We start from the raw sequence: 25,058 nt of genomic DNA, 5'->3' as shown, positions 1-25,058 counted from the left end.
GGCCAGTCTTCCTGGCTTGGCTGTAGACAAGTCACGTGATAGTCACATGATTGTGATGTCACATCCTCCCAGGCCACGCCCCCCCCTTGCAGCGTACACCGTCCAGCTTGTAGCTGGCTTCCTATGAGAAGGTGAGTTTCTGCGAACGGTGAGCGTTAACTAGAACAGGAAGTGGCGTAATTCTGGACGCAGGGTGTGCGGTTTTTCGCTAGCTGTGACATGTGAGGCTTCGCTAACCCACCCAAGGCTTCCTGCGACACACGGGGCTATTTTCACATGCAGCGTGTTTATCAAATGTTTAACCCTTTGCTGCCGGTGGAAGCTAGCCCTTTAATGCAGGGGTGGGCGACTCTGGCCCTCCAGCTGTTGTGGAACTACAAGTCCCATGAATGAGGCATTGCAAGACTGACATTACAGGCATGGCTCCCGGAGGCAGAGGCATGCTGGGGTTTGTAGTTAAAGCACAGCTGGAGGGTCGGAGTTGACCACCACTGCTTTAGTGTCTGTTCACAGTGGGGCGGTTTGGTTGACATGAATGATCCCATACATTGCTATGGGGACCGTTCATACACGTTCCAAACCGCCCCCCACGCCTGAACTGCTCCCCGGCCCTTTTTTGCCGCGTTGATCAGCGTGGTTCTGGGTGTTTTTAATTGCGTTTCAGCGCTGAAACGCAATTAAAACTCCCAAAACCTCCCTTTTGAATTCGGCGCGGAAACCGCGCTGATCTGCAGCCACCTTGGTGCTAATGGGCTCTTAAAGGGATATTATTTCATGGGCTTCCTGATCATGTGATCGCCGCGTTAGGCTGTCAGAGTGATCACGCTTGCGTTAAAGCCCACCGCCATGCCGCCACATATATGCGTACAGCCAGCCAACGGTTTGCTCTATAAGCAGAGGATTTCCAGGAATACCGTGCCACCGAAGAGGTGAACCTAGAGCAGGGGTAAGCAACCTTCGGTCCTCCAGCTGTGCTTTAACTACAAATCTCATCATGCTTCTGCCTCTGGGAGTCATGCCTGTAACTGTCAGTCTTGGAATGCCTCATGGGACTTGTAGTTCCACAACAGCTGGAGGGCCGGAGTTGGCCGCCGTGCCAAAAAGTGCTGCAGCTGGAGACAAGCCAGACAACTAGCATTTTCAGTAGGAGGGCAGCAATAGCAGCTGACATCCTTTCCTCATGACAGGACCTCTTTATAATGATCATGTTTTCAGGGCAGGCGGTTTGTAATCTATAGAGCTGCAATGAGGAGTAGTGAAGCCAGCGGCAAAGCTTGACACGCCTGGTCATCGGGGTACGATATGGGAGAAGGGGGTCCCCCCAGCTGCAGCCCCCCCCCCCAACTCCAGACAAGGTTTGTGCTCTGTGTTGGACACATGGGGGATGGGTTAGAGCCTCTGGTATTGCCATCCATACCCCCACAAGAGAGACTTCCCATTACTTGTATGAGGGTCACAGGGACAGGAAGTGAGGCAGCATCTCCCTAGCTGGGTAACAGAATGTTAACCCTTTCCTCCATGCAACACTAAAGCAAAAGTTTTGGCTGGAGATAAAGCTGAGATCTGCAATTACAAAAGCTACCCTACCCTTGTGGTGCCCCCCCCCCATGCACTGCAAGGGTTTAATGCCTGTTAGGTCTGGGGGTAGAGTAATAATCTGCAATTCTTCCCATACCCCTGGCTCTGGTATCCTTCCCCCACATGTGCGTCTGTCCCCCTGAAGCCTCTTCTGAATAGTGCTCTGGTCGGCGGTTGCACGATGACACCATCAAGTACAATGCAGGGCCAAGAGGCGAGGGCCCGCCTACATCGCAGAGCGTCGGGGAGAGCGCTGGAGTGAGGAATAGGTTGGTATACAGCTTAGTCCTCTATGCCCAGTCTTAAAGTCTAACTCCGGGCACAAGGCAAAAAAAAGATCTTACCCCCCTATACTGCAAGGGTTAAATGCTCATCTAGGGGGGTACAAGAGGAGACCATATTACTTCCCATTGTACTTAAAGTGACTCTGTCCCCATAATAGAAGTTACTCAGACCGGCTGTACCTGTAAGGCCCCATGCACGCGGGCACATTTAGGGGCCTATTACATAAATTTGGGCTTTTTGTCTGTGCCCCGGGATACACAGCTGGTACATACCTGGGTATATGGTACTCGCGAACCACACCCCGGACGCAGGCTCTCTGTGGGTCGGGCGCAGGCTCTCTGTGGGTCGTGCGCAGGCTCTCTGTGGGTCGTGCGCAGGCTCTCTGTGGGTCGTGCGCAGGCTCTCTGTGGGTCGTGCGCAGGCTCTCTGTGGGTCGTGCGCAGGCCTCTGTGGGTCGGACGCAGGCTCTCTGTGAGTTTACCCGCATATATCAACACACAGCTATCCATGTCTATGCATCAGCTGTGTATCCCAGACATGTAAAAAGGAGCCCGAATGTATGCCCATTGGATGACTTCCCCTTATTCTTTGCTTGGGTGACCCCGGACACAATGAATAAATAAAAGCCGTTTAGCAGTGTGTGCGCCGGTTAGAACCTCCGTCAATGTGACACCTCTCCCCATAGGGGAAATTTCTCCTCACTCTCTGTTCAAGCGACCATGAGAGCAAATCTCCCCCCGTGGGGGACACACACAATAGAAACCATGCCAGTGATCCAACACTTCCACACACTGTCCACATTTCACCCGGGGTTCTGATTTAAAGGAGAACTATGGGGTCAGGGCTTTTCCCCATAGATCTCCTAAGGGTAACGGGAGGACACAAACTGGCGTCCTCCGGTCACCCCGGTATACTGAGACGCCGCAGCTGAAACGGATCCCGACAATTCTGTCTGGATCCACCCAGCTGCGTGAGTGACAGCTGACTCTGCCTATCCAGAGGCAAAGCCAGCTGTACGCTCCCCCGTCTGTGTTCCGCCAGTCAGAGCTGGGGGGGGGAGGGAATCCCTGCAGGGAGCCGTGAGTGACAGTCACGGCTCTCTGCACGGATAGATCGAGAAGTGAGCGAGCGCCGGTATGTGTTCGCTCACTTCCCGATCTACTGAGCCGACCTGTGACAGTTTCATTGTCGCAAGTCGGCTCAGATTATGAGGCTGAGTGAAAATCACTTGTCCCATAATTCTCCTTTAAATAGTGTCCAATGTAGATGGACAGTGTATGAGAATTGGTTCTATTTTCTTTAAAGCTGACCTCCAAAGGAGGAAGTACCCTGGCATTGGGGCTCCATTGCACCGTTTGTGTCTAGGGTACTATTCAAAGGCAGTTTTACTTATCCTATCCCTCTCCCCCCCTACCAGCCAGTGCTCTCCACTTCCATGTTGTGGGCGGGCCCTTGGACTCCTCACATACAACACAGGAAGTGAAGGGAAATCTCATTAATGGGACACAGGTGGCAAAAAAAAAAAAGCTAATGGAGGTCATCACTCTCCCTTACTGTTTCCAATACTAAAAAACTTTTGGCTTCGGTTATACTTTAATATTACTGTAGAGCTGCAACCAACTAATCGGTTAATCGATGATGAGAATAGTTGTCATTAGTTGGTTGGATCCCCCAGCTCTCACCTCCATGCTGGGAGCAGGGCGCAGTGGGCGGGTGCTGTTGGCTATTGCAATTTGAGATGGCCTATAGCAGGCTGGCTATTGCCCCCCCCCCCCGCCTATTTACATTCAGCTGCCGTCTGAAGAATCTTGCCACTGGCAGCTGCCCTTCCCGGTCTGAAGGTATTGCAGCGCCATGTGCTTACAATACAATTATTTAAAAAAATAAATATGATAAAAGGTATCAAAAAAAGTCTTTTTTGGTTTCCGCCTGACAAATTCTCCTGCGGGAGGTGTGTTGCAGTGCCATTCATTTTCAATGGCACCGCAAACGCACCTCCCACCCACAGTGTGATGCCATGCTTTCCAGTGCAGTGCGATTGCAATAAATTGTGCATGCAGTTTTATTCTAAAGTAAACTTTGTTTGTAACAATGCATTTGTGTATTTTATTTTACATTAAGGATGGCATTTATTTAATTTTTTTATCCGATTAATCGAAAAAATAATCGGCCAACTAATCAGTTATGAAAATTAGTTACAGCCCTATATTACTGTAACTTTTTTGTGACTCTCTTCCTTAATATTTCCTCCTATCTTAGAGGATGTATTTTCCAAGGCTCATCACATTCACCAAGGCCCGCGAAAAATCCGATTTGTGGGAAAATGGAGAGCGCACCAAGAAGAGACCCTTCAACTCAACTGGGGTTGGCCATACAGGGGAAGAGGCGAGAAGCTTCTACGAGAGCCTCCTCGCTAATGACGAAGAGCCACCAGCTCCAAGAAAACCATCTCGGAAGCGCAGAGCTCACAGATCTCCACCACAAGAAGAGCCACGTATCGGGTCTTCCCAGGGTGGACCGAATACGTCTGTCCAGGAACCGATGAACCAAAAAGCGGGCCACCAGCTGCTCAGATGTTCACAGTACGGAGACATGAAAGGTTTGAGACAGCTGGTGGAAAAAGAACATTGTGACATCAATTTCCATGACGGTTATTACTGGACGCCGCTGATGAGTGCGGCATTCGCGGGTAACAAAGACGCTGTGAGTTACTTGTTGAAAAGAGGAGCGGCCTGGGTGGGCGTCTGTGAAACTCGAGGCAAGGACGCGCTGAGGTTAGCAGAAGAAGGAGGACACCGGGAGGTCGTCAAGCTTCTGCAGGATTCTCTGAAGGGTCAGCCGCAGGAGTCCCAACCAAGGTGAGGGGGCTTATACAGAGCCGGATTTACTCTCTCTGCTGCCCCAAGGCCCGATTCCTCAATGTGCCCCCCTCCCCTCCTCCTCCTGTACCCAATGGTACAGGGCCGGATTTACTCTCTCTGCTGCCCCAAGGCCAGATTCCTCAATGTGCCCCCCTCCTCCCCCCAATGGTATAGGGTCGGATTTACTCTTTCTGCTGCCCCAAGGCCTGATTCCTCAATGTGCCCTGTACCTCTTGGATACCTCAAATTTTTGCTTATTTTAAATTACAGAGAATACATCATGGCGATTGGGCAATAATGTTTGCAGTAGTGATGCAGGGGTTGGTAGGAGAAACCATGGCACGCGGGGGGGGGGGTCACGTTAGCTGACACACCCAGAAGTGTTGGATAGTAGCATTGCATGCAGCTCTTTATAAGAGCAAATAGTTCCCTTACCACGGACTGGAGAGAAGTGGAAACCACATTCTTTTACAGGGACTGTAAAAGACTTGTCCAGACCAAAACAGTTTGTTCCAAAAAGCATCCCAATGTATCCCTATGGTATTTCTGGGCTCTGTTCACACCAGGGCAGTCCATTCCAGACCGGGCAAAAAAAAATGCTCCTTGTCTTATTTTCTCTGGTCTGGAATGCACAGGAACGCATGAAAACGCATGCAAATGCACTGGACTGCACCTGAAAGGCCATTTTAAGCTTACATTTTTTTTTTTACCCTGGAACATGGTAAAATCGCAATGCACTGCGTTCCAGATCTGGTCCACAAAATGGTGCAAACCTGTACTTTGCGGACAATCTGGGTGGGGAGTCTTGGTGTGCTGGCGGTTCTTAGCTTTATGGATTAAAAGTTGCTGTTGCTGGTGGACTCTGGTGTGCAGCTTCTTCTCTTGAGTTGCTGTGTTGGAGTGTGGACGGCTCCCAGCCTGCACCCCTTTGTGTGCCCGGGTGTTGAACGGAGCAGTGATGTCACCTTTGCACTAGTACACTGTACTTTAGAAATATACTGACTAGTTAAAATGAAGGTTGCATAGTGCACACGATAAGGTTCATATTATACCTTCAGCATTTCCCCAGCCCCTTGCACACAACCCTGGCCTCCAGTATATGGGGAAGGTAGGCTTCCCCATCTTATCGGGCAATGCCTTGAGGCACTCGTTGTCTAAAATAGGCAGAGTGGGGGAGGAAGGGTCATGGTGGCAGGGGTTGTGCCTGTGAAAGCACAGACTTTTAGAATGCCTCTACTTGCAATGTACCTTCCTAGGGTCCTGGTTGCAGGGGTGGACAAATTCATATGGAATTCAGGAGCCAGCAGGATTTTTTAGGAGCCAGCTCCATTCACAACAACTAGAGAAAACCTCAAAAAATAGGAACCAGCTGTATGCACCAGGTTTGGGGACCCAGGCTCCTGACCAATGGGGCTTACTGTAGCACTGCAGGTGGTGCATACTACATAGTAGGGATATACCGATACTGATACTAGTATCTGTGCCGATACCGAGTATTGGGTCGAGTACTCACTCAAATGCTCCGATACCGGAAACTTCCGTTCAGAGGAAGATTTTCTCTGACCGGCAGTGCCGTAAGGGAACAGTCATTCCAGGAATCCTCAGCAACCATTCAGAAACTGGCTTTTACATAGTTCACTGTAGTCAACCTCAAGCCAAGTTCCATCTAGTCTTTGCTACGGTTAGATGTGTTGTAGATGCTAGTGACTGACCCTGCACTCATTGTTGGTCTTGTATATCTTTCTGCATGCTGGAAAATCTCTGAACATTAGTTCAGCAGCTTCATTTGTCATAACCAAGTCAAGTATAGGGTCTCGCCAAGGTAAAGTGAGTTTTTTTTTTGGCTTCTCAGTGATCATTATGGAGATGGGGAGATCTAATACATCATCCAGTCCATGGGCAGCCCATGACAGCTAGAAATTGGTTATGTTGTATAAATATGCCCCCACAGTACACAGTAGTTCACACACATAGCCTATATTTAATCACAGCTGTGATGTTTGTAGCCCACATCTTATGGCTGTTTAGAATAGGTGCATTCAAAAGTCATTTTCAGGATTCTGCACTTTGCTCATTGGCTCATTAGATTATGCCATTGGAGCTTACATGTAGAATAGGAGCAAGGATGATATAGAGCCAGCTTCCCATGCAATCGGGAAGCCGGGTGCTGAGTAATGACTCCTGATTGGCTGAACAGCCAGCTCGATGCTGATTGGCTGGGAAGCTAGCTTCCCGGCCAATCAGGGAGGTGAGTCATTGCTTGATTGGCCAGGAAGCTGGCTCGATGCTAATTGATTGGGAAGCCGGTTTCCCCGCCATGCAACATGGAGCCAGCTTCTCGGGCAATCAGGAAGTCGGCATGTCATTAGCCAGCTTCATGTCAGCAGAAACACCAGTATCGGTATTCAGTCTCGGCAAGTACCAAAAGCAAGATATCGGTACTCATGCTCAATACGGAAAAAAACTGTATCTGTGCATCCCTACTATATAGCCTTACTTCAAACAGATTTTAAATAAGTATCATTTCATTCTACTTTGTTAAAACTCTTTTTTTTAGAAGTAACTGTGGTGCTGACGCGCTCCTTTTTTATTTTGCAGAGCACAGCCGCCGGAAAGGAAATTCTGCGACGTTTGCAAGACGCATTACCAGGAAGACAGCATAGAGATACACGAACGATCTACCGTTCATCTGTTCAACAAGAAGAAGAAACTCCCAGCCACGTATTACGCTATCCCAGAGCACAACGTGGGCTTTAAGATGATGGTTAAGGAAGGCTGGGATCGTGAGTCAGGCCTGGGACCTGAAGGGTCAGGCAGGAAATTTCCTATTCAGACCGTTCTCAAGAGGGACCAAAAAGGTCTTGGCTTTCAGAGAAACGAGAAGCCCAAAGTCACCCATTTTGCTTCTAATGACACGCAGGCAGTTGCTAGGCCACAGACTACACATATGAGGACAGAAAGGGTGGCTACTGTCAGCAAAAAGGAAGAAAAAAGAAAGGAAGACAAAACTAAAGCCTGGGAAAGGAATTTGAGGACCTATATGAACATTGATTTTTAAAATCCTGCTGTGATGTGCGTATAAATGCTTTGAATTCTGACTTACTAAAGAAGATACTGAAAGCCCATTAGAAGTTTTAGTTTAGATCGGCTAAATACATTCCAGGTCCATCAAAAGAAAAAGCCTCACAGTTCATTTCCTTTAGCAAGCAGCCACAGCCCGAGTAGAAAAGCCTGTCCCCTGCCAGCATGTTGCAGAGAAGGACCCTTGCTTTCTGTGCGGATGCAGTGGTCTCTCTACAGAGGTCCAACACGTCCCCAGGCTTAGTCAGACCTATAGCTCTGCAATTAGAAAAGTTCTCACTCCCTGCTCATTGGAGAGCTCCATCTCCGACTCATACCAGGTCAGAGAGACCTCTGCTTCCACACAGAGGGAAAGGGTTCTTCTCTGCAGCATGCTGGCAGGGGACAGGCTTTTCTACTCAGGTTGTGGCTGCTTTCTAAAGAATGTTGGTGATGCATCTGGAATCTATTTAACGAATATAAACTCGAAGGTCAATTTGCCTTTAACAAACCATCACGAAAACAAAGTCAGGGGAATTTATCATAGCAATTGCGTGTTTGAAGTCGCATGGGATATATTTGCGCCAGATTTATGTTGGTAATGTAATGTTGATCATCAATGTGATTAAAGGAGAACTATGAGGTGACTGATTTACACTCATAGTTAGAGCCGCTGTGCGTCATTGAAGCTGTCACACGTCGGCTCTAAAGATCAGGAAGTGAGCGAACTATATACCGTCACTCGCTCACTTCTCAATCATCTCCCTGCAGAGGGATTCCCCCCTCCCCTCTCCAATCCTCAAGTGCAGACTGGAGGAACGAACATAGGAGGGGGCGAGCACAGCTGGCTCTGCCTCTAGATAAGCAAAACCCGCTGTCAATCAGACAGCTGGGGGAATCTCTACAGTATTGTTGGGATCAGCTGCTGTAGCTCGCTATATGCTGATCTTTGGATCACGGGAGGAGGTTAGTATATATCCTCCCGTGACACTAAAGAGAACTATGGGATAAAAAGGTTACCCCATACTTCTCCTTTAAATAGACTCCCGGAAAGAAGACTCGCAACTCCAGGCAAAAAGCTTAACTGTCGCTTAAGCAGTCATGTAGACTTCTTAAGTAGCGATTGCTTTGTTAGGTGATGCTCCAGTTTAAGACAGCCGCAGGACAAGCGCAGATGGAAACAGTTGCGAACTTTCGCAAAACATGCGCAATCGGGAAAATAGCGCAAGTTCTGGTCAAAACAGACGCACATGTAAAAGGAGCGGCAAAACAGATGTACACAAAAAAAAAAAAGATCTAAGAGGCTAAAACAGTCGCAGTTGCTTTGATAAATTCCCCCCTGAGAATATTCCTAATAGTGGTATTCCAGGCAAATGGCTACATACACTTGTTTAGTGTTTTACCTGACAAAAGATTTGTGATGTTGGCTATCCATTCTTGTGATACGCACATCAGCTAGTCATGGTGATCACTCTGCTAATATCCGATTTACCATTACAGCTTCCTGGGTCAGTCCTTAGTTCACCCAACAGAGGAGCTGATTCAGATTCACTGTCCATTTAAGGGGGCTGGAAGCAAAGAGATGACCTAGGAAGCTCATTGACTGAAGCAGCTAGATGAATTGATTGGCTGGGACCTAGGGGTGTCATCTGTCTGGCTGGGCAGTGCAGAAAATGTATGTAATGTAAAGCAGTATCACCCGCGCATCATAATGCTCTTTATAAGCAATTGTATTTATCACACATGAGCAGCTTCTCAGCTACCAAGAGCATTAGGATGTGTTCACAATACTGTCTTGTAACTAGTGAATATGATCCAATAACCCCGTCTGTTGTTTTACAACCTCATCACCCATCTTGTTTGGTCTACTGCCGTCTGGAGTGCGCCTGAATATTTCTAATATTAATTCACAAGACTGGCTGTAGCCAGTAAGGTCTCACGTTGGCGTTCTTATGAATCTCAGTCTTTTCCATTCAAATGCCACGCTGCTGGAAGACGTGTTCACAGAACTCAGCGTTTTACAAGAAAACCTCAATACAAACCAAGTGCTCTACGGCCTTCTTCCAATGCTGTTCCATGGAACACTGGTGCACAACCAAGGCATCCACCAGCCCCTTATCATAAACAGTAGAAAAGTGTTTTTGCACAGTTCTGGATCCAGTTAAAGTCTTCTTTATTTATTCCAGGCATAAGACCAGACATAGCAGTCCAGAGGCTGCGACTGACTTGCTTTGCCTACAATTCAAACGTACCTCAATAGGATCTGCTGCATCCAAAGATAACAATGCCCAGCAGGTCAGACTCAGCCCTTGAGCTCGCATCTACACTACTCCTTTCATCTCAATGGGAATCTGCTGACCTGATTTTTAAGTGCAGGAATACAATAACTCAATACATTGTGTGAATATACCCTTCAATTATCCAGTCATGTGAAAAGCAAATTCCTGTTCACTTTGAATAACAAATCACATGCAGATGCTTTTCACATGACTAGATAACTGAAGAGAGATTCACATAAGTGAAGATTCTTAACGCCTTAAAGTGAAACTAAACTCGGGACTTGAATCTTGAAAATGCATTTAAGTTCCTTAACTATTAACAAAATTGTATCTTATCTGTGTATCACTCGGCTGTAGGTCCTCAAATCATCTCTGAATTGGTGCTGACACTGTCCTTCCTTCTGGAGGGTGGTTACTTTTGTTCCCCATGGTCCCTGTGTGTGTTGTAAAGTAGTCACCGCTACAAGCTCACTCCCGGGATGGACTACAATCTGAATACAAATTAGGAAACTAAAATGAGAGATTGATGTCTATCCCGGGAGTGAGCTTGGAGCGGTGACTACTTTACAATACACACAGGGACCATGGGGAGCAAAAGTAGCCCCCCTCCAGAAGGAAGGACAGTGTCAGCACCAATTCAGAGATGATTTGACGATCTACAGCCGAGTGATAAACAAATACGATACAATTTTGTTAATAGTTACTTGGATGCATTTTTAAGATTCAAGTCCTGAGTATAGTGTCACATAAAGTAAATCAGTCCATAGAGGTCTCCTTTGGTCAAATATAACGTATATAATTGCACAGAAAACTAAAATAATATTTTCTTGTCTAGTGCTGAAAAATATTTTTTATCATATCTGATAATTCAGCAGAAGGTTGAGAGATTGCGACGAAGGAGTTGAAGGTCTAATATTAAAATGTTTGATTAACATTAAAGTGCTTGTCTGCTTTTTTACTGGATTGCAATTTGAACTCTTATGAGCATCTACTTATATCTGTACCATATTTTGCCACCTGTCTTCTTTTTTTTCTCACTCTACAGACAATCCTTTTTTTGTGTATTGTTGGAAGTCGCTCGTCATATGTTCTGCGAAGAAACGTGCTATATATTTTAGATGAACAGATATAGTGGTGACCCAAGCGGCAACGCTTCGATGGCTAACATTACTGACTTAACCACATTTTCCATGATGTTTTTCAAGCGCGGTGGACTACGGTAGAGGGGGGTGGTGCTGAGGTGTTAGCTCTAAGAAGAAGAAATTAACCGTTGATTAAATCATTTTGCCTTCGCCTCTCTGCCCAAGATGATGACGTTTTATCTTCTCTGCAAAGCCTCTTTATTTCTCTTTCTTCTTCATGTAATTCCACGAACCGGTAAGATAATAATTGGGGAAAAATTCATTTTCAGAACGTTTTACTTTAAAATTGGAGGTTATACAGCCACAGGTTTTCTGAAATATTTTATTATAATATTTTAAAATAATTGTTTTGTTTATATATATATATATATATATATAATGTGTATATATTAAGATATAAATATATTTGAAATATATCCAATTTAATATATTTCATTTCCAACCTAGTTTTATTTTATTCTAAACACTTTTCATTTCTCTATATTGTTCACTGGGAATATATACACAAACAAAACAAGTGATTCTGATTTACTAGCGAAAGCTGAAAAAGTTCACTCAGCTTAGTGATCAAAATTCATCTCTCTTCACTTTGATCCTCTTACCGTGTACAGTACAAGGCAAGACCTTGTTTTGTTTAAATTGTTTTGTATATGATTGGGTACTCAAAGTAAAAACTCACTATAGTAAATAAATTAAATTTTTTTAAAAAGTGAACATGCTCTCATTTGTTTTAGAATCTATTAAAAGCATTTTTTTCCAGATGAAGGTTCCTTGCTGCATATGTGTGATGAAATTATCTAAAAACAACATTGTTTTAAAAAGTAAAAACTATTTGATTAATTGGCATCAACATTTGTGCACACCAATTTAGATTTCTAATAACTTTTTTAGTATTTAGAAGATAAACACAATCATTTAAAAACTTTGAGACCTTATAATTGTTGCTGATTTAGAGAGTCAGTTAAGATAAACATAGATTTACAGTTTTTTTTCAATAAAAATGTGTAAAATGTATATTAAAAATGTGCACATTTCTAAGTTTGGGGGTAAAAATACAGATATAGCAAACACACATTTTGTGTTTTTGCTTTTACTTATGATCTGTTCTGCTTATATTTGCTATCATCAGGAAAAAAAATTACATTTATTAAATATCTCGGTTTTGAATTTTGAACATGTTTTAAATGTGCTGTTCAAGAGTTATTAAATGGAAACTAGCTAACTAGCCCAATACCTTTTCACTAAAGAAATGAAAGACAAACCAAAAGAATTAGCAGAGTCCGTCACATTTGGTGTAGGTTTGTCCCTTAGTAGCTTTCTATTCAAAACACATTTCCTAAAGTAAATGGCTGCCAATATTTTGAATTGAAAACCTAATAATATACTTGGTTTAACACACATTTTAATCCTATTATGACTATCAGCAAGTATTGTATTTTATTCTGCTACAGAAAAGGTTAAATTCAGATTTTGTTTAAAAAAAAAAAGCTAGTACATGAAATACAGGTGTGCAAGGTTGTTTTTTTTTTTTTACACAAAGTCAATACAATATCTGTTATGCATGTGTAGTCGATACTGAAATTAATAGACCCAAATTATAATTTATATTTTTTTTACTGATGCTAAATATAGAATATTTTACACTTCAACTGACGTCTTAAATGTCCTACACACTTCCTAAATGCTATCTGTATTGCATCGCCAAGTGTGCCTGATGAGTAATTTTCTTTTATATGCCTAATATATTTAAAATATGTATTGAAAACTACCATCAGGGGGACCTTGTATGGGCACTAAATGTGTTGGGGTTATATTTTGATCCTTTCTTTTTTTTAAATTGGTATATATCATTTTACCGCTGATAAACCTAAAAAAAATGCAAAGCAAACCTTTTAAGTGATTTACGTTGGGTAGGACAGTGATTATCTCTCGTAATTATGTGTGAGTATAATATATACTAGTATATATTATAATATGTTGTGTATATGACTAGATTAGAAAAAAAACTAACACTCGATAGTTTCAACTTACCTATGCATTCAAACTGGAACAGAGGTCTCCCCTCCTTTCATACTTATATATAAAGTGTACGTAAAGCTAAAACTTTATTTTTATTTTGGATATAGTAGGGAAGGGTTCCAACAAACCTTCTAACAGGTAGACTTGTTTTAGTGACAGCTGTTTGAGGGGAAAAAAAATAATAAAAAAATAATAATAGTGTGTGTGTGTGTATATATATATATTCACATACGTTTATATTTTTCTTCATATTACCATGCATGCCATGGCATCCAAAAGGTGATGGCGGCATTGGAACAAACTACTGCACAGCTAAGGGGATAACTTGCACAAATTTTAACCACCCTCTACTTTATCTAAAACCTAAAAAAAAAAAAAAACAGTGGCTTTACATTTACTTGAACCAACACAGTGGTGTTTTGTTTTTTTTGCAGTATGCATTTCAATCTGGTGAAAATTTAAATTGAATAGCTTGTAGCAAAAACATGCATTTTAATATTGATCTCTGCATTTCCCACACAACGTGTACAATCCTGCCTTCATAACTACCTATTCAGACCAGTGTAGTTAAATACATGACATCCCCCACTTCCCCACATAAACACATGCAACTTCTGTGGGTGTCAAGGCGAACAAAAAGGAAAAACATTGCGTATACACTATGGCTTGCAGTCTCCGCTCTAATTCATCCCAAATGTGTTCTATCAGGTTGAGGTCAGGACTATGTGCAGGCCAGTCAAGTTCCTCCACCCCAAACTTCCCCATCCATGTCTTTATGGACGTTGCTTTGTGCACTGGTGCGCAGTCATGTTGGAACAGGAAGGGGCCATCCACAAACTGTTCCCACAAAGTTGGGAGCATGAAATTGTCCAAACTGTCTTGGTATGCTAATGCCTTAAGAGTTCCCTTCACTGGAGCTAAGGGGCCAAGCCCAACCCCTGAAAAGCAACCCCACACCATAATCCCCCCTCCACCAAACTTTACACTTGGTACAATGCAGTCAGGCAAGTACCATTCTCCTGGCAATCGCCAAACTCAGACGCATCCATCAGATTGCCAGACAGAGAATCGTGATTCGTCACTCCAATGAACACGTCTCCACTTCTGTAGAGTCCAGTGGTGGCGTGCTTTACACCACTGCATCCGACGCTTTGCATTGCACTTTGTGATGTAAGGCTTGGATGCAGCTGCTTGGCCATGGAAACCCATTCCATGAAGCTCTCCACGCATTGTTGTTGTACCAATCTTAAGGTCACACAAAGTTTGGAGGTCTGTAGCTATTGGAGGTCTGAGGCCTCATACAAAACCCCATTATTCCAGACCTCCTAAATACACTAAGTTGGGCTATGTCCTGTGCAGGAGCTTTTTTAATTCCTATGATGGCTGCGCTACCTGTGCTTTCTGTAGTTCGGCTGGTAAAACCGTAGTTTTTTTTTTCTAACTTCCCATAGACTTGAGTGGGACATTGCTCCTGTAGTACAAGTATGTTCTATTCAGGTCTATAGGACTTTAGTGCACTAGATTTTTACCTGTGAGGCCATAGACAACACAGGAGGCCATCATTGTAGAAGTTATGAATGGAACTGCAGGTGGATGACTTCGCTTATTGTATTAAAGGAGGGCTGGGGCATTTAAATAGAAATCCCCAACTTGTCCCTTATTTACATTGTCGTGATACTCTGGAAGTTGCATCTTCAGTTAATTTACAACACAGCAATAAAGTAATAAAATAACAATGCTTTAATCTGTCTTTCTCAACCTTTTTTTCCATGGTGGAACCATTGAAATCATTTTGAAGCCTCACAGAACCCCTGATCAAATGATAGTTATAGCGCAATAACATGATTGGTAAGTTGTAGATGCGCTAATAAATAACAGAATAAAGAACGGGGTAATTGACATTCAGAGCACTTCATATTTTAACATATGCTTTGTATGAACACATTATTTCCAGTAATAATCATGAAAGCAAAAGGAAAAATAACGAGAAAGGCCAGAAATTAAACACAAGCACTAAATATTGTAGATTGGTGGAGAAATGCAACCTTACTTTGAGGGACAGTATAATGTCCCACTCACATTTATGAATAATGAGAGGAGAGACCCCAGTGGTGATGAACTATGCAGGCTCTGTTGGGTGGGAGATCAGTCTTCCACTGATCACTGTTCAAGGAACCCCCAGCAACCTCTGGAGATACCGTAGAGTTCCACAGAACCCTGGTTCAGAAAGGCTGCCCATATAGCAAGAATAACTTGCCACAAATTCGTGGCAGGGTTACATTGTAATTCTTGTTAACTTGCTGCACACATTCCTGGTAAGTTGTAGACTTGCAGAACACTCGCAGCACAAGTTCTAGTTGACACTTTTTGAATTTGTAGCAAATTTGCTTGGCAAGTCTACAGCAAGAGTCCTGCAGGTCTTAGCAAGAGTTCTGCAAGCTCGCTGGTCTGGAGACTTGGAATGCAGACTTGCTGTAATTGTGCAACAAACTTGTGAAGCTTGGCAAGTCTGCAATAGTTTAGCAAGTTACACTAAGTTGGGCTATGTCCTGTGCAGGAGCTTTTTTAATTCCTATGATGGCTGCGCTACCTGTGCTTTCTGTAGTTCGGCTGGTAAAACCGTAGTTTTTTTTTTCTAACTTCCCATAGACTTGAGTGGGACATTGCTCCTGTAGTACAAGTATGTTCTATTCAGGTCTATAGGACTTTAGTGCACTAGATTTTTACCTGTGAGGCCATAGACAACACAGGAGGCCATCATTGTAGAAGTTATGAATGGAACTGCAGGTGGATGACTTCGCTTATTGTATTAAAGGAGGGCTGGGGCATTTAAATAGAAATCCCCAACTTGTCCCTTATTTACATTGTCGTGATACTCTGGAAGTTGCATCTTCAGTTAATTTACAACACAGCAATAAAGTAATAAAATAACAATGCTTTAATCTGTCTTTCTCAACCTTTTTTTCCATGGTGGAACCATTGAAATCATTTTGAAGCCTCACAGAACCCCTGATCAAATGATAGTTATAGCGCAATAACATGATTGGTAAGTTGTAGATGCGCTAATAAATAACAGAATAAAGAACGGGGTAATTGACATTCAGAGCACTTCATATTTTAACATATGCTTTGTATGAACACATTATTTCCAGTAATAATCATGAAAGCAAAAGGAAAAATAACGAGAAAGGCCAGAAATTAAACACAAGCACTAAATATTGTAGATTGGTGGAGAAATGCAACCTTACTTTGAGGGACAGTATAATGTCCCACTCACATTTATGAATAATGAGAGGAGAGACCCCAGTGGTGATGAACTATGCAGGCTCTGTTGGGTGGGAGATCAGTCTTCCACTGATCACTGTTCAAGGAACCCCCAGCAACCTCTGGAGATACCGTAGAGTTCCACAGAACCCTGGTTCAGAAAGGCTGCCCATATAGCAAGAATAACTTGCCACAAATTCGTGGCAGGGTTACATTGTAATTCTTGTTAACTTGCTGCACACATTCCTGGTAAGTTGTAGACTTGCAGAACACTCGCAGCACAAGTTCTAGTTGACACTTTTTGAATTTGTAGCAAATTTGCTTGGCAAGTCTACAGCAAGAGTCCTGCAGGTCTTAGCAAGAGTTCTGCAAGCTCGCTGGTCTGGAGACTTGGAATGCAGACTTGCTGTAATTGTGCAACAAACTTGTGAAGCTTGGCAAGTCTGCAATAGTTTAGCAAGTCATTTTATAACTTGCAGCTCAATTGCTTGCTATCTGGGTGCTTTAGACTAAATCCTTTGTGGGAATACGACTCCATGATGTCCTTGCGCTGCCATAAGCTCAAGCTTCTATGACTAAAATACCAAACATGCTCTCAACCATAGTCCTTAGAACCACCATTTTATTTGTGTGAAATTTCATACCACTTATTGGTGTAATATTTACATGCTTGTTATGACATGTTTCCCATCATTAGCTCCCGTGCAATGGGGGAAACTGCACTTTCTAGATATAATTTTCGATCTCGGTTTATTTGTTCTCTGAGAACTCTATGAGGTTAATCTATCAAAGGCAAATAGGCTGCTCACTTTGCAAGTGAATTTCGGTGTGTTGACATTTTTGTTATTGACTGTTTTTATGACCTTTTGGGAATCAATGGATATTATTGGAATTCTATTGTTTTGAGTGCCAGCTTTCTATGGACTCTTGGATTTTAGACTTAGGCAGAAGCTTCACCTGGCACCGAGGTTCCATTAGCGGGAGTGGATGTGTGAGAGATGAGCTGCTCCATTTCCTGTTCATAGCAAAAAATACCCAATTACGTTCACTTGATTGGGTGATGGAAGCCAGTGGAACTTCACCTCATTCACTAAGCTAAGTTAAAATTCCCATGCAAAGTGGAAAAGTGAAAAACCTATTTACAATTAGTAAATCAACACGTATGTCACAAATGCTGGAAATGTGAATGATCTCCAGTGATTCAGCTTGAAAGCCAAACATGTTGCAGTTATATTTTATTCTTTTGAACATATCCATGCACATTGTCCACTCTGCTGGGAATTAAATGAACAGCGAACATACCCCGGGCAGGGTGGTGGGTATACCCCTGGATACAACCGACTGCAGGGTACAGTCAGAGTAAGTAGCAGATAGGACCCATGTATCCGTAACGGGTAGGTAAACGCCATCCCTCCAGCTGTGTTGCAACTAAAAATTCCATTTGGCATGACAAAACTCTAACAGGCACAGGCATGATTCCCAGAGGCAGATGCCCGATGGAATTTGTAGTATCACCACAGTTGGAGGGCCAGAGTTTGCATACCCCTGATCTATAACATACAGGCAATTTTCCCCTGGAGTAGAGAGACCCTCCCCTCATCTAAGTGGAGGACCTGCAAGTAGTAAAAGCAGCTGTTTGGTTGTACTAGCTTGCTCTCCATTTAATGTAAGAGCCGTACCACAAAAGATCTTCAACTACTCACTCCCTTCACGGCTCTGACTGGCAGGTAACATGACCTAATGCAAAGAGCTGCAAAGATATTAGGTACTGGAAGATCTCCCACAGCGACGCTCCAGGCCTCCATCCAAACCATTGCATCAATTAGTATTTCTTTGCCAACATTTTGGCAGTGGCCTTCCCTCCATTATCTTGCCCTCTGTATTACTTCCTCTACTATCTGATCTTATTGTGTCCAAACTCCACTTCTTTAACACTCTGGTCTCACCATCGGTTCTCTGCCCTTTTTATGGCCATGATTGCCCATTTGTTGCCCACATATTGTCACCATTGCCCCTTTGTTGCCAATCTATTATGAAGACTTAGAATATATGTGTGTATAACTTCAGTAGTCTTCATAGCAGTATGTGTTAAAGCCTTGTTCTATTTATAGTTTATGGTATGTAAATGGGTTACTTTTGTGGTAAACATTTTCTTCGATATTTCACTCCTTTGTCTGTTGGTTTGCACCATTTAAATAAAACCAGTTCTCAGAAAAGCGAGGGAGCTCCTGTTGCTGTTCTCATTAACAACATTCTAGTGGCCGGGTTGTCTCTGGTTTCAGCTGTTTATGAGTCTGACCTAGAACAAGCATGCAGCAAATAAAGTCAGAGTGAAGTCAGCAGTGCATACCCGTTCCAGCTCAAGGATTTAGTCTGTTTTGTAGCCCTGATGAAGGGGGCTGTTGTTGCAAGACATTGGCTGATCTAATTATGAATAATGGAAGTCATCTTTGAATTCTTCCACTTTCTGGTTTGGCACCCATTATTTCTATACAATGATTCACTTCCAGGTATCCATTAAGGGAGACGTAATTGTTTGAGAGCTGCCTTACTAGAGTCAGTAACCTTACTTGCAAACTTGAACAGTGTATTCCTATTTATGTATCCATATCTATATCAGGCTAAAAGAAAGGAGGAACACAGGGAGTGCATTGTTTTCAGTGAGTCAGCTGAAAAAAACCATTGTGTAGCACCAGGGCTGTAGCTACCATGGGGCGAGTGAGGCACTCGCCTCAGGCGAAGCTGAGAGTGGGCGCAGCCAGGGCCGGCCTGGCTTCGCCCCTCGCCCTTATTGCCATGGTGAGCACTGGGCGCCATTGGCAACAGGGGCTCCAGGCGGCCAACACAGCCACAACTCGGCAGGGAGAAGAGGAGCAGCACAGGCTCCAGCTCATCCTCGAATCCCTGCTGCCCTCCCCCACCTGTATGAGCAGAAGATTTTGTGTCTTCAATCTCTTTCTATTTCAAAAGGGAAATGTCAGGGGTCTGTTTGGACCCCTGAAATTATCCCGAAGCCCCCCATCACACACACACACACACACACACGTGACTAGACATGTGCAAAGGCTAAAAATTTGTTTTGGACGAAATGAACGGAAACTAAAAATGTTTTCATTAGTTTCATAAAACGAAACAAATGTATATGCTATTTTGGATTCGGGCACCAGCGCATGCGCGCCGCCATCCTGGAGGCAGGCGCATTACGTCACGTACCGGACAGGTCTGTTGGGGGGCACAATTTTCTGTACTTGCCTCGGGCGCAAAAGGAGCTAGCTACAGCTCTGTGTATCACTGCAAATTCGGAAGCAGATCCTGTGTATGGAATGAGCAAAAATGGCGGCTTCCATAAATGCCCTGAATTAAAATCTATACACAGAAACAACAAATTAATACATTATGATTCTGATAACATCATTGGCTTCAAGCTTGCCTCTTCCCTATGTTTATCTAACCCTAGGCTGCATACCTAGACTTATGTACCTTAATTTGAGTTGGTATTGGGGTTTTGCTAACCGCCTGTGCAGCACCAGATTGGGAAAGGGAGGGTCAGGACTGAGCCAATCAGATGTTCTGCAGGCAAACGTGATGACAAAGGAACATGCAGAGAGAAGGAAAGAGCAGAGTAAGCAGAGAGATGAGCTCAACGGTCTGCTGCAGGGGTTGGCAACTTTGGCACTCACACTGTCGTGGAACTACAAGTCCCATGAGGTACTGTAAGACAGGAAGCTACAGGCATGACTCCCAGAGGCAGAGGAAGGATGGGATTAGTTTCACCACAGCTGGAGTCCCAATGTTGCCCATCCCTGGTCTGCTGCTTCACCTTTTAGGGGTTGGGGAGAGATGTGTAAATCTCAGAACTGGATGGACAGAAATGTACACTCACTGGCCACTTTATTAGGTACACCTTGCTAGTACTGGGTTGGACCCCTTTTGTCTTCAGAACTGCTTTAATTCTTCATGGCATAGATTCAACAAGGTGATGGAAACATTCCTTAGAGAGTTTGGTCCATACTGACATGATAGCATCGCACAGTTGCTGCAGATTTGTCGGCTGCACATCCATGATGCGAAGCTCTACCAATCCTGAACCATTGATACAAGGCAGGAGGGATCCATGCTTTCATGTTGTTTACGCCAAATTCTGACCCAATCATCTGAATGTCGCAACAGAAATTGACCAGGCAAAGTTTTTCCAATCTTCTGTTTTACAATTCTGGTGAGCCCTTGCAAACTGTAGCCTCAGTTTCCTGTTCTTAGCTGACAGAAGTGGCGCCCGGTGTGGTCTTCTGTGGCTGTAGGTTCAATGTGTTGTGCGTTCAGAGATGGTATTCTGCATACCTCGGATGTAACGAGTGGTTATTTGAGTTACTGTTGCCTTTCTATCAGCTTGAACCAGTCTGCACATTCTCCTCTGACCTCTGACATCAACAAGGTAATCTTGCCCAGAGAGCTGCCACTCACTGGATATTTTCTCTTTTCAGACCATTCTCTGTGAACACTCAGACCAGCCGTCTGGCACCAACAACCACGCCACGTTCAAAGTCATTTAAATCACCTTTCTTCCCCATTCTGATGCTCGGTTTGAACTTCAGCAGACCATATTGACCATGTCTACATGTCTAAATGTATGGAGTTACTGCCATGTGATTGGCTGATTAGATATTTGTGTTAACAAGCAGTTAAAGAGGTGTACCTAATAAAGCGCCCGGTGAGTGTATATCCTTTTGGCAAGTAAAACACCTCTCATGTATTTCAATAGCTGTTTGCCTGAAGCTCTGCTTTACATTGGCTTTATCTAAACATGTTATTGGATATATTAATTATTTTTTGGTTCCTCGGTTATTCAGATTCACAGTCAGGCCTTGTGCATGAGAAAATATATTTTTAAAATGCTAAAGTATGAAGCCACTACAAAGAAACGAGTATTCGGTATATCTAGGTCATCGCGCAGCCTATATTGGTTAGTTGTAGATGGTGGTAGCAAAGTATCCATGAAGTGATAAACATCAACTGCCTGCGGTTATTGGCTTGGCTTACTTAGTGTTCATGAGTGACCCTAGTTCTCGGTTCAGAAACCAACGATGTGACATTAATAGCTCATGAGAAGGGAAGTGCGCTTACCCATCTCCCCTAAAGCGTAAAAGCAGCAAGGGTGAGCTGCAAATACTGAATTGCTCGGCACTATCCCCTCATATAATAAAGATTTTAGCAGCCGTGCTTATATTAAAACATTGAGATGATCACTATACATATCACCATGTGTCCAGCACTCACCCAATATATAAGTGACAAATTGATCATTTTAAATTGTACCCTCTAATATCAACGTATAGATCAAGCAAAAGAAATCTAGCTAATAAATAAACAAAACACTGTTTATTTTACTTTAAGACGACTTCCTCAGTAGCAGCGTACGGCTCATGCCATTCCTGATGAAGCTGCCTGGTGACTAAACGTATTGCATAGATGGGATTGTAACGTTATCTCGTTGAGCAGAGGTTTTTATATTGCTCTCAGGAGCTTTGGGGATCACAGACTATACAAACTACACACATAGGGGTCTATTTATAAACAAGCAATGGAGAGTCTCCACCTTGGAGCACATGTAGTAAAAGATAAAATTGGGTCCAGGTTTACTAGAAGGCAGCCCAACCCCCTTAAAGGCACAGGGACACACAAGTGACCCCGCACATCACAACGGCAGCTGAGACCCCCCTTGTGTCACTGCACCAAATCAGTCAAGCAAAACAAATGGCAAATGCACTCATCAACTTATCACCAGCTTTGAAGCAAGGTGCACATGGAAGGGCTTTATACAATACAACAGCAAAAAGTTTCCCAGCACACTCACCAGCCAGCATGCAAGGTTAAAAACAGAGGTTTGGATACACGTCTTCTGCAGAATATGTGAAAGCCGCACTGCCATGTCAAGGCACCTCTGTGTAGTGCGGTCCTAACTCTAACATATGAGAGTCTCCATCTTGGAGCACATGTAGCAAAATATAAAACTGGGTGCAGGTTCGCCAGGAGGCAGCTCAACCTCCTTTTTGCTGTTGTATTGTTTAAAGCCCTTCCATGTGCGGCTTGCTGTAAAGATGGTGATGAGTTGATGAGTGTGTTTGCCATTTGCTTTGCTTGACTGATTTGGTGCAGTGACACACACTGGGGGTCTCAGCTACCGTTGTGATGTGCGGGGTCCCTTGTGTGTCCCTGTGCCTTTAAGGAGGTTGAGTAGCCTCCTAGTGAACCTGCACCCAATTTTATCTTTTACTACATGTGCTCCAAGATGGAGACTCTAATAGGTTACATTTAGGACCGCACTACACAGAGGGGCCTTGCGGCTTTCACATATTCTGCAGAAGACGTGTATCTAAAACCTCTGTTTTTAACCTTAGCGGTCAGACAGGTTTTTTGCATGCTGGCTGGTGAGTGTTCTCGGAAACTTTTTTGCTGTTGTACTATTTATAAACAATTCACAAAGCAATTGGCTCTGCGAATCTCTGCGAATGTTCGCTCTGTGTAAACAGATGCGCAACAAACATTGTTAGTATATTTTCTTTGAATGTACTGTAGTTTCAAACTGCATTTTGTAATACCCTATTTTGGCTACTAGATGGAGCCGAGGAGCATAGGACATTAATACATATTTTCCATGCTCCTCAGCTCCATCTAGTGGCCATAATGATTTTTATTTTATTATCTAGGGTTACAGCAAAGTTGACTTATTTTATTTCTAATCATTTTTATTTTATTTTTATTTCTGTTCAAAGTACATTCAGAAGTGTTTAACTTAACTTGATTTCTTTAGCATTTAAAGATCAACTCCAGGCATATACAGTCATGGCCAAAAATATTGGCACCCCCGCATTTCTGTCAGATAATGCACCATTTCACACAGAAAATTGTTGCAATGACAAATGTTTAGGCATTCTCATGTTTATTTCTTTTGTTTGTATTGGTATTTCACAAAAAAAGTGTAGAGAAAAAAAAGCCAAACCTGACACATTCCACGCAAAACTCCAGAAATTGTAAATACAATTTGACATCAGCCCCTGTAAATGATCTGCACAGCATCGCTCAGACTGGAAGAAGGAGAAGTTGTGCTAATGTGCTAACATGGGAAATACTTATAGTAGGAGAGAACAGATAATGGAGAGATTTACTCGTCAGTCTGCTGCTTCTCTTTTTACTGTCCAGTCACAAACTGGGGGAGGGAAAAGACCTATAAACGTTTCTTACCCGAACCAGACAGAAAGAAAACAGGGCTCCTACACCACCAGACAGGGCTGTCCTATGTGGCACAGCTGTGTAAACCTTAAACTGGATGGGCAGAAATATAAATACCATATTTTGTGCTCCATAAGACACACTTTTTCCCCCCCCAAAAGGCGGGCAAAAATGTCTGTGCGTCTTATGGAGCGAATGTGTGAGAGCTGAGGCGGCGGGGCTGACAGTGTACCCAGGGGTGTGGAATTCCTATCGCCCGACACCCGGGACATGCAGTTTCAGGCGCCAAGCGAGTAGTTTTTTGTACATTTAGCCCTGCTCCGGACAAGCAGAGCTAAATGTATAGTGTGGAGCCACCGCTCGTTTTCATACAAGTGTTTTACCGCCCTCCCCCCCCTCGCCGCGGTTTTCAGGAGCTCACCATAGAGCCTGTAGAGCAGCTGAGACAGGTGGCACTGTGATTACAGCTCCACGGTCTCGGTGATCACACAGAGCAGACGAAGAACGAACGTTCTTCGTTTGCTCTGTGTGATCACTGAGACCGTGGCGCTGTAATCACAGCGCCACCTGTCTCAGCTGTCAGGAACTACACAGAACCCTACCCTCCCTAAGTGCGTCTTATGGAGCGAAAAATACGGTAATTTGTCCAGTAAAACAGTTCCCTTATATGTATTTTGTATTTGTGTTTAGCTGTTTGCCGGAAATACAGGTTTAAATTTGCAGCTTTCATTAAAGGAATACCCAAGAGGTTCATCCATGAAGGTCCTTGTTCAGACTCTTCCTGTTATGGGGCGCTCTTCTCCACTCTTTGCTGCCGATTTTTGAGGGGGCCCTTGTTGCCCTCATGTACAATGCATTACATCTGGTCTTGCACTGAATGTGATCAACTGAGAAAGCTGCAACCAGTTTAACAGTGAAGAGGAGCGGCGTCATGAGATAGGCCATGTAGAGTGTAGGAAGCCTACTGGAGCGAGGAATAAGGTAAATATTTCACTTGATTCCAATGTCCCTGGACACAATGAGCATTTCACCCATACAGTTGGGGGGCACTGCATGAGTAAATTTAAATTAACCTAGAGTGGCATTTCAGAATGTTGAAGGATCCAAGTAACCAATATCTGTAAAGTAAATCAGCTTAAGATTTACCAAAAACTGCATCACCTACCTAAACAATCAGTTCAACTTGTACTCACTCAGGAAGGTTGTTGCATTTCATGATGCTGGTGGATCTAATGGAGGTTACACAACCAGACTGTAATATGTGCAGGGTCGGATTTCCCACAAGGCCACCGAGGCCTGGCCTTAGGGAGATCACTTGTAATATGCCTGCAGTGTCGCCCCCC

The 25,058-nt window shown here is 43.7% G+C and overlaps 1 protein-coding gene across 2 annotated transcripts; it reads left to right on the top strand.

The window, feature by feature from the left end:
* The first annotated feature begins 108 nt into the window (after positions 1 to 108).
* GPANK1 (G-patch domain and ankyrin repeats 1) lies at positions 109 to 19,146 on the top strand. 2 transcript variants are annotated; one of them, XM_018564782.1, is made up of 4 exons: positions 109 to 131; positions 4,125 to 4,721; positions 7,323 to 7,800; positions 19,136 to 19,146. In XM_018564782.1, exons 1-3 carry the CDS (start codon positions 124 to 126, stop codon positions 7,780 to 7,782), a joined length of 1,065 nt encoding a protein of 354 aa, XP_018420284.1. In that variant the 5' UTR covers positions 109 to 123; the 3' UTR covers positions 7,783 to 7,800; positions 19,136 to 19,146. The 2 variants fall into 2 exon arrangements, with proteins under 2 accessions (XP_018420284.1, XP_018420283.1); XM_018564781.1 differs by lacking the exon at positions 19,136 to 19,146 and having other exon boundaries at positions 7,323 to 7,815.
* The last annotated feature ends 5,912 nt before the right edge of the window (positions 19,147 to 25,058 follow it).

Source organism: Nanorana parkeri, unplaced genomic scaffold (genome assembly GCF_000935625.1).
Source record: "Nanorana parkeri isolate BGI_ZX_2015 unplaced genomic scaffold, ASM93562v1 scaffold780, whole genome shotgun sequence".
Taxonomy (NCBI): Eukaryota; Metazoa; Chordata; class Amphibia; order Anura; family Dicroglossidae; genus Nanorana; species Nanorana parkeri.
Note: the sequence above shows the minus strand (reverse complement) of the source record. Positions and strands in the feature narration are given on the sequence as shown.